Raw genomic sequence first — 10,214 nt, 5'->3', positions numbered from 1 at the left:
TAAATGGCAAAATTACACTCTTAAAAAAAAGGGAAATCATACCGTCGAGATGTCTTATTTCTGTCATTTGTGCAATAGAAAGTTCAAATATTCCATTGTTATGAAGCAACATATTGACCGCATCCACCTGGGAAAATCCTTTAAAGTAAAGAAAGTATATTCAATGTACAACCAGGACGAAGAATTTAAGTGCAAAAATACGATAAAATATATATACTCGGAAGGTTCACTTTGATGTTCATGTGCAGGCCGTTCACAACATGCTTAAGCCACATGCCTAGTGTGCCACATGTGGAAAGTGTTTCGCCAGACCTGCATCGGAAACGACGGACACTGAGATGCTTCCTGGCAAACCCTTGAACAGATTTAATGACTATATGACGTTTGCATGTAGTCCGTCTTTTGGTGTTCCATAATCTTCTGACATATCGCATCAGACATTACGGCACAATGTTGATTTGTTAAACAATCTTTTAAATACACGACAAATATTTTTTTTGCCATCGGTGACGTATGTCAGCATGACGCCCATAGTGTTTCACATAACATTATTTTTTTGAGAAAATCTTTACATTTATATAGTTTTTCAAATTTGTGACTTAGATAGAATTTACCAACCGCCTCCATTCGTATAGGGAAGCATTGCCCGGTGATGGTAGAAGAGTCGCATATAAACACTTATAAATTTCGACTCAAAAGGTAATATACATTTATCGTTTTGCGTAAACCTAAAGGATCGCGGATTCACTTAGAGAACCACAAGATAAAATACTGCAGTAAAATCAGACGAGGCGTGAAATAGAATGATAACTCAATCGTGCGTCAAGTCGTCTGCACTGTTTTTCCTCATTAGAAAAGCGACTACCAGCGAAAAAACTTTTAACTGTTTATCTTTAAAATTTTCGAACAAACACTCTCGCGGTCTTTCTCCATGGATGTTTGTTGACGTTTATAAATATACTATGCTGGTCTGACTTTGGCATAATGTTATGTTCGGCAGTCTATAGACGACTGAGAGGCACGCTTGCTCCTGTTGCTACCGTAACATTTGGAAGAAACTTACGCCAAGGTTTTCAGCATTGATTTTGCAGTATAACTTTATTAGGGGTAAGTTTGGACACAAGTTGCTATCTCATACAGCGTCACATAGGATGACACAGGTGAGATACAGATATTGTAACCTGCACCGGGGATTACATGCTGTGAACGCCAATCAAAGTAGGGTTGCACAGCCGGCGGACTAGCACCTCAAAAACCCTTTTTCCTTTTTCAATTCTTGTTTAACAACACTGGCGCCGATATCTGGTAAAAGAAATTGTTGTAGCGTCAACAGTTATGTAAAATATGTTTGAATAAAAATTTTATTTTTTAAGCATTCGAAAAAGTTGTTAGTTTGTAGACATAACTGAGAACTTAAAAATAATGAAACGAAGCAGCAACACGCAGACGTCCAGGGCGATGTAAAGAATGTTTCTACCTTTTTTGTTGGTTGGTATAAGATTTTTTTTCATAGACTACAGACCTTCTGTATAAATTGTGTTCGTTTTTCAAAGCTTCTTTACCCGTAGATATTGTCCATTTCAACCTGTTACAACACTGACTTTTTTGACTCAGTGGAAATAAAATATAGGAATAAAATTGGCAACGTTGTTTTTCATAAAGTTAGATTTCGTCCATCTGAATCCCTTGTAACGATGGATGAAAAACAAGAAATCAGTGGTGAGGATTTATTGTCGATTAATAATATTAGTTATAACCCGATATTAAATTGTTAGTAGAAATCGAATACAAAGATCGTGAACGAAGTCCATCTGCCGGAACGGACGCTTTTCAACATGTTGAGTCGGACAAGAAAAACCTGATCACAGTAAGCCAAATAAAAGAAGAGCTTACCATGTATGTTGATGGTATGGAAGGCAATTTAGAACATGACCTATCAACATTACATATGAAAACATACTCTGGTGGAGATTCGGATAAGACCGATATTGAAGAATCATGCAGTGATTCTTCATTAGAATGTACTAAAATCAAAGAAGCTCACTTGGAAGATTTAAGTTATTCTGGCAACTCCGAAGATACGTTGTGTCTGTCACCTCATGAAAGTTATTCTTCTGGGAGAGATCATTGTTCTGATCTTCCAATGACTTTAAAAATACCTCTGAAAGGGACACAGACAAAAAAATCGGTTGTCAAAAAGTACAAATGTGATATATGCGGCAATTCATACAGCAGTAAACTTTCTTTATATCATCACGAGCGATATTATCATAAAAAAGTTGGACGTAATCGATGTAAAGTGTGTGAAAAGACATTTCACCACAAGCAGACCTACAAAGACCATGTGGACTCCCATTTAGGCGTGCAGTCACATCGTTGTAACGTTTGCGAAAAGTCGTACACCTACTTAAACAGCCTTCAAAGACACATCAATCTGATTCACTACAACCAGAAACCTCATGAGTGCAAAGTGTGTTTCAGAACATTTGCATTTATATCAATTCTTGAAAAGCATATGAGGTCTCACTCAGACCAGACGCCTTATTCGTGTTCTGTATGCAATAAGAAGTTTAAACATTCCAATCATGTGAAACGACATATCGACCGCGACCACCAGAAAAATACAATCCCCCAAAAATCAAGCAAGCATAAGCAAGCCCAGTGTGAAATATGCGACAAAATCTACTCGAGTAAGTATCATTTAGACGTCCATGTGCGAGCTGTTCACTACATGCAAAAACCACATGCCTGCTCCATATGCGGAAGGTGTTTTGCCACCAAATCATCAAGAAATTCTCACACAAAAACACACGACAAAAAGGTTCAAAAGAAAAAAATAATCTCCGAGTCCTGAATGTTCTGTGATTTGTTTTGCTAATTGGTGCTTTTGATTCTTTCGTGTTCACTAACTCAAATACAAAACACTTGAATACTTGAAAGCTAGCATTTTGGTTGCCGTATAGAGACAGAATATAGCATTTTTGCCATGGTGCAAATGCTGACCAAATCACAATGCCGTATTTGTTTCTGCAGTAAAACTGCGGGGCGCCTTTTTAAGAACGAGGATCGATTTGGTTATAATTTTGCCTGGGACCGTTGACTGGAATTTAATTGGAATCAACATAGTTGATTCTACCGACAAGGTTCACAACTTTTAAGAAGAGGTTTAATTTAAACGATGAGAACCGACTACATGCCAACGTTGAGTTATTTATGAAAATCCAGTGCTTGCATAGGCAGTACAAAAAGGTCTCATGGACTATAACAGAAACACGCTGCTTTTTGATGATGCGGTATAGTTGTTGCAACCTATAGGCCAAATATGAACCTAAAGCTGGGTCTTAACAATATTATTTATAATCGATGGGAAATCCTATTTGATTAACGCATTTGACATAAGATCGAAAGTGAGTTCTAATTGTTGTGTTTCCTAATCGGATTTTCATTGAAAACCTGATGCAAACGCTACAGCAATATTGATTTCATCACGAACAATTTTGGTTACACCAGTAACACACGCAATGATACCATCGCCAAAATGAATAAATTTATGCCCATAAGCGCTAAGACAGAACTGAACAGAACCGAATCACACAACCAGATAAAAGAACTACTAATCATAGCAAACCATGCTGATTTTATAAACGCAAAGACAAATGCAAGCTAACGGTCAGTGGACAGTTAACAAAGGCAATACGGTTACTCACGACGATAGAGGAAAATCACACAGGAAAACCTAACGTTTCTAATCGACCAAACCAAACACCACTTTAAACTACCCAAAAAATCAATTGACAGCAACTGTTGCTTGGAAATTAAACATGTCTTGAAATTAATATGACGCCAAAAAGATTGTGAAACAATATAACTCCAAAAACACGAATCACGTGAATATACAACTGTTGCTATCGCTACACTTTCAAATGAATTACGCTTGACAAGACGCTACGTAAGAATAAGCCAATGGGGAGAGATTGCGAACAATGACAAACGGACCAGGCAGCCTAAGTCCATGAGTGCAAACGTTGATATGTAACGTAAAATTACGCTACGCTAGCCCAGTCGTTTCCAACCGACAACTGTCTTTCAGGTTTGCCGCGAATTTTTATTTATTGACGTTCGTACTTTTTCATCATACTTTTTACCGGTAATGTAACACTACATTGATAGCAAAATAATGCAACGATGTTGGCGACTCTTTACTGCAAATATTTGTATCCAGAAAGCTATAGACGTATGCACTAGCAAAACACCAAATTGTACGTCAGTTCAAATAGTCATTGTACCAGCAATCATTCTTGTTGTCAGAATGCTAAACATAAAGGTTTTTATCATAAACATCACACTTTACGTTTTTTCGTTTGTTCTTCTCGACGTTTTTTGTCTCTTTTGGTGTGGGAATTTCGTGATGATTTGGTGGCGAAACATTTTCCACAGATTGGACGGGCATGAGGTTTAAGCCTGTGATGAACTGCTTGCACATTCTTTCACTTGATTCACTGTAACCTGATATCCCTTCCCATATTCCATATCTGGTTGATTGTCTTCTTTTAAAGATGAACTTTGTTCATGAAAGTCATCACAGGCAAACATTTCTGAAATTGTTTTAACAACTGCAAAATATATATGTCCAATGTAAGTTCACAATTTTATCCGTTTTGTGAACGTTCGAAACATTTTACAAACACATCGCCAATATCGTGCGTATCGCGGAGTGAAATCAGTGTCCGATGGTATCTTCGGAAGACCGAGCAATTAACCCGGATTTCATCTAGCAACGCGAGCTGCCATCGCTCGGAATGGTTGAGGAGGTCTCATCAGAATCAACGATGCGACACAGTTTTGTTATAGGGCGCCGAAAGAAACCGCTGCTCGTCCGAACGAGTACAGTGCGAACTTTTCCATTTTCATCAGGGTATGTCTCAATGATTCGACCGATCGACCATTTAGAACGGCACTCAGATTCGCACACAAGAAGGACGACATCATCTTTCTTGAAGTTGCGATGAGAATCATGCCACTTTGGACGAGCAGTGATAACCGGCAGGTATTCTCGCATGAACCTCTTCCAGAAATGGTCAGCAAGAAACTGCACCTGACGCCAACGCCGTCTTGTGTAGCAATCCCCTTTCTCTGCAATCGTCGGAGGCAGGTTGGGCGATCCTCTCATCAGCAGGAGATGGTTCGGGGTCAGCGGTTCTTCGTCCCTATGATCAAATGTCACCGGGACAAGGGGTCTTGAGTTGATTATAGATTCAGCTTCCACAAACAAGATCTCCAGGACTTCATCAGACATCACCAGGGAACCAGCAATCGAGGACATGATCCGACGAACAGAACGAATCATACGTTCCCAAACGCCACCCATGTGGCTTGCAGAACGAGGGTTGAATGACCACGACGTCTGTTTCTGAAGCAGAAATTCAGAGATTTGAAGCTTGCAACGACTCTCTCAGAATTTTCTCGGCACCAACAAAATTTGCGCCATTGTCGCTGAAGATATGTTTTGGTGCTCCGCGTCTCCCAATGAAACGACGAAGGGCAGCTACAAATGAGTCAGTAGACAAACTCTGGGCAACCTCCACATGAACAGCACGGATTGTAAGGCAGGTGAATATGCAACCGTAACGTTTTACTTCGCTGCGACCCTGCTTCACCAGAAAAGGACCGAAATAGTCAATTCCGACATTGGAGAACGGAGGTCCAGCGATTCCCAAGCGAGCCGACGGCAGATCGGCCATCATCTGCCGACCCGGCTGTGCATTGCGGCGTCGACAAGACAGACATTTCCCAAGCACGCGCCGTACGGCAACACCGCCCTTGATGATCCAGTAATCTTGTCGAATTGAAGTCCAAGTGTGTCCCATTCCGGAGTGTCCAACTCTTTCATGATGGCCCAGGATTAATAGGTCAGTCAAATGCGAAGAATGGGCCATGATTGCAAGATGTCTCGCGTTGAAACTAATCGGCGCTTTGTCTAAACGTCCACCAACACGGAGCACTTGATCAACCAGAACAGGGTTTAACTTGTACACGGAACGACTGCAGTCAGTCTTTTTTCAATCGGGAATTTCCACTTAATGCAGAGAGAAGTGAACCAAAGCTTTTCCGCTGCTCGTACTTAATAAGTTCCAACTCGGCGGTCTTCAACTCAGACAAGTCAATATTAGTTGACGGGACAACTGATATTTCCTTCGATGTACCAAAACATCTTAAATCTCATTGCGGCGGCCAAGTGGTTTCTGGATCAAGGAGAAACATTGGGCCTTTTAACCAGCGACTCGAATTGACAAGTTCATCGGCGGGTAGACCTCGTGTGGCATCATCTGCGGGATTTAATTTTGTAGGAACGTGTTTCCAATTCGTAATGTCGGTCAGTCGCTCAATCTCTGCCAGGCGATTGGCGACAAAAACTGGAAACCGTTTGGTTGCATTTCGAATGCTTAACATAACAGCAGTGGAATCACTCCAGAAAACTGAACTTTCAATGGGCAAGTCTAGTTCCTTTCTCATGAGGCGATCCAACCTCGCAGCGAGCACAGCAGCGGTGAGCTCCAGTCGAGGGATCGTCTTCGTGTTCAACGGGGCAAGTCGGGATTTTCCAATCAGAAAAGAACACATCACTGTCCTGTGATCGTCTTCGATGCGAAGATATGACACGGCGCCATACGCATACTTAGATGCATCAGCGAAATGATGCAGTTGATACTTCAATGGAGGTTTCAGTTCCGACGACCTGAAGCAACGCGGAACGACAACATTGCCTAAGTGAGGCAACTCAGCAAGCCACCTCTTCCAGTTATCGGATATCAAATCCGGAATGTCGTCGTCCCAATTCAGTTGCAATCTGCACAAGTCCTGCAGCAATAACTTGGCCCTTAGAATCACGGGAGATACGAAACCCAGAGGGTCGTAAAGTGAACTGACAGCTGAAAGGATTCCTCGACGTGTGTGCGGCCTGCTCGGCGGTTTGACTTTGAACCGAAATGCATCCTCCGCAACAGACCAATAAGCACCAAGGACTCTCTGTTGCGTAGCATCATCGAGGCAACGCGATTTTACAACTTTTGCTCGATCATTTTCGGGAGCCGACTCCAAAACGCGCTGTTCGTTAGAAAGCCACTTTGTCAAGCGAAATCCTCCTCTGGCTAACATGTCTCTCAAACGAAGACGAACAGCAATAGCAACCTGAGGATCAAAGTTTTCACCAAATAAATCTGCGGTCTGTCTCAGACAGAAGGTGGCGCAACTCGGAGAGGACGTTGCACCAAATAAGTGCACTTTCATCCGGTGAGGCGTCGGTGTACAGGTCAAATCTCCACCGGGCCACCAGAAAAATCGAAGTGCATCGCGATCACGGGTTTCCACCCGAACCTGGTGGAACATTGCCTCGATGTCGGCAATCAAGGCAACTGGCTGACAGCGAAAACTGGTTAGCACGCCAACCAAACTGTTTACAAAATCAGGACCTTGCATCAGTGCGTCGTTCAGTGAGACGCTTCTGTTTCGAGCAGCACAATCAAAGACCACACGAAGTTTGTCAGGCTTGTGTGGGTTAAATACTGGGTGGTGCGGCAAGTACCAGATGCGATTGTCTGTCACGACCTTGTTGTCGGGAATTTCTTCAGCGTATCCTTTGGATATGTACGTTTGCACCGTGTCTACGTATCCCTTTCGCAGAACATCGTTGTTGGACAATCGTTTTTTCAAACCGACCAGTCGCTTTTCCGCTATCTGGCGACTGGGTGGCAACTTTTCGATTCCAGGTCTCCAGAGTAATGGGAGCTCAAAATGTCCATCTTGGTGCTTCACCGATGCCTTCATCATGTCATAAACAATTCGATCTTCCCTGGATGTGGGCATGTCGAATACTGATGTCCCGTCGCCAAAGTCGCTCTTCCACAAACACTCTATCTCCCGTTGGAACATGACTTGTGCAACCTTCAGAAAACGGACATGTGCTTGGCCCCTTGCAGACGAACCAAGTGCGGGACCAAAGAGTGACCAGCCAAGAGATGTCTTTACAGCACAAGGGGTCCCCTGCGGTCCAGAACGTGTACACTGTACGTGGAAGGCTGCGGGGTTATCGGCTCCGATCAGTATCGTCACAGTTCCCCCTTCCAAACGACGCAGGGGCAACTCTTTGAGGTGATCGAACTCGGCAAGCCTCTTCGCATCAGGGATCCTATTCGGCGACACGGGAATTTTGTCGATAGACAGCACTTCCGGCAACATCAACGGCTCTCCGTCATCAAGCGGCATGACGGTGAAGGACACAGTGGAGCCTTGGTACACTCGCGATTGATCTGTCAGAGTGCTCAGACAAATCTTTCTATCCTTGGATTGCAGACCAAGTTTATCAATCAGACCTTGTTCGCAAAATGTAGACGTAGAACCTTGATCAAGAAACGCGTACGTATTTACCTCGATGTCGTTGTGTCTGACCTTGACGGGAACGACGTTGAGGTAGACTCCGCAGTTGTCCGTTGTAACATTCATTATCGTTGCCGATTGTTCTACCGGCGGTGGCTTCGGGGCAGGGTTCTCAGTAATCTTGCCGGGTCGCCTCTTCTGAAAGGCGCCATGCAACTTTGTGTGGTGAAAAATGCCAGTGCAACCCTCCACCGAGCATGGCTTGCGAATCATGCATTTCCCGCAACGATGACCTGAACAAAGACATTTAAAACACAAGCCATTTGTGACAACAAACTCGCGTCTCTCCTGGGTAGACATTCCGTCGAATTTCGGGCACTTGGGCAAGTCGTGAGGCTTGTTGCAGCACGCACAAGAAACGGGAGTAGATAGGGTTTGACTTCGCGGCAGACTGGATCCTGACGACGAAACGTTGCACCCAGCAGCACGAGAACCCTTCTTTACTGAAACAGGGACGGGTTTTTCGCGCACGCTTTCGTAGACTGCTTCGACACGGAACAACGAATTGGCGATACGCGATCGCTCGACGACAAAATTTGTAAAGGCAAGATATCCGGCTTGGGATCCAGTCTCGTCGAGCACTTGAACGGAACGTTCGATGCACTTCTCTTGAAGCCGGAACGGCAGTTTTCGAATTAGCTGAAAAACGGCTTCGTATCCACGCAAGTTGGGGGTGACCGTGGCACGACAGGGACAGCAGGTTGGTAAGGATTTACCGGCGCACTATTTAACTCAGGTCGAAGCTCCCCAACAAGGGAACTTGTCACGTGAGGATGTCTTGGGTCACACAGCAGGGGATCTCCAGCAATGGATTCTTCCTCCCACGCACGTACTTCAGCCTCGGCTATCTCAACCTCATCGTCGACCTGTTTTCTTCTTCGTTCAGCATCAAGTTCTGCTTGACGCCTTGCAAGTTCAGAATCTTCATTGACTTGACGCTGTGACACCCGAGCCAATTGAAGTTTAACACGAACGGCTATTCTTTGACGGGTAATCGAGGAGGTGGAGGAAACAGAGCTATGTACGTCAACATGTGAACTCGACGATCGGCTTGATATAGTCCTCCGACGCCCAGTTGACTTCTTGGCGTTGGCAAACCACTCCGCCACACGAGAATCGAGTTCACGTTTTGCGCGCTGGCAATCCTGTGTTGCTAAAGCCAATTCTTCGCTGTTTTCAGCAAGCGGCGCATAGGCATCAATCAGGTCGGAAAAGCACTTCTCCAGCTGTGGCAGGTATTCCTTAACAAGAACAGCGTTGTCAATTTTCAACATTAACTCTTCAACATGCAGACAAGATTGTTGCCATGCATGCGCGCAGCTGGATACTAGCAAAACCGGCGGGTCCTCGAATGTGGAAGACGAAGACGGTGAAGCAGGATCACACATTTCGAATGGTAATAAATCCAAATGGTTCGAAACGGGCTGAGAATCAATCCAATAATTCGAAACGATGATAAGGAATTAAATAATTCGAAACGGGCTGAGAATAAATCCAATAATTCGAAACAATGATAAGGAATTAAATAGTTCGAAACGGGCTGAATAATGAATCCAAATAGTTCGAAACGATGTTGCGCTGCCCTTGGGAGTCAGACGGGCGTGACTGGTTGCGCCCTGACAGTGCAACAGACGGGGTTTCTGCAATGGTTCTTAACACACAACACTTCTTCTTCAAAAGGAACGGGTTAACTTTATTCGGAAGACGCTGCGGTTTCTACACAACACGCGTTGAATTAGCGACCAAAAACATTGAAATTAAAAGCACAATTCTGCTTACCG

The 10,214-nt window shown here is 43.7% G+C and overlaps 1 protein-coding gene and 1 pseudogene across 1 annotated transcript; both read right to left on the bottom strand.

Annotated features, from left to right (window-relative positions):
- Positions 1–4,771: 4,771 nt before the first annotated feature.
- On the bottom strand, positions 4,772–5,368 carry LOC145907024 (uncharacterized). Its single transcript, XM_082994463.1, has one exon. It carries the CDS (start codon positions 5,366–5,368, stop codon positions 4,772–4,774), a length of 597 nt encoding a protein of 198 aa, XP_082850589.1.
- Positions 5,369–5,423: 55 nt separating this feature from the next.
- LOC145907023 (uncharacterized) lies at positions 5,424–9,821 on the bottom strand (annotated as a pseudogene).
- Positions 9,822–10,214: the final 393 nt, after the last annotated feature.

Source organism: Ascidia mentula, chromosome 6, assembly GCF_947561715.1.
Source record: "Ascidia mentula chromosome 6, kaAscMent1.1, whole genome shotgun sequence".
NCBI classification, from domain to species: Eukaryota; Metazoa; Chordata; class Ascidiacea; order Phlebobranchia; family Ascidiidae; genus Ascidia; species Ascidia mentula.
The sequence above is the reverse complement of the archived record's forward strand: the minus strand, read 5'-3'. Positions and strand labels throughout refer to the sequence as shown.

What these genes read in the sequence shown, in the direction of transcription:
- LOC145907024 (XM_082994463.1), bottom strand. Translation starts at nt 5,368, where the DNA reads ATGGGTGGCGTTTGGGAACGTATGATTCGTTCTGTTCGTCGGATCATG.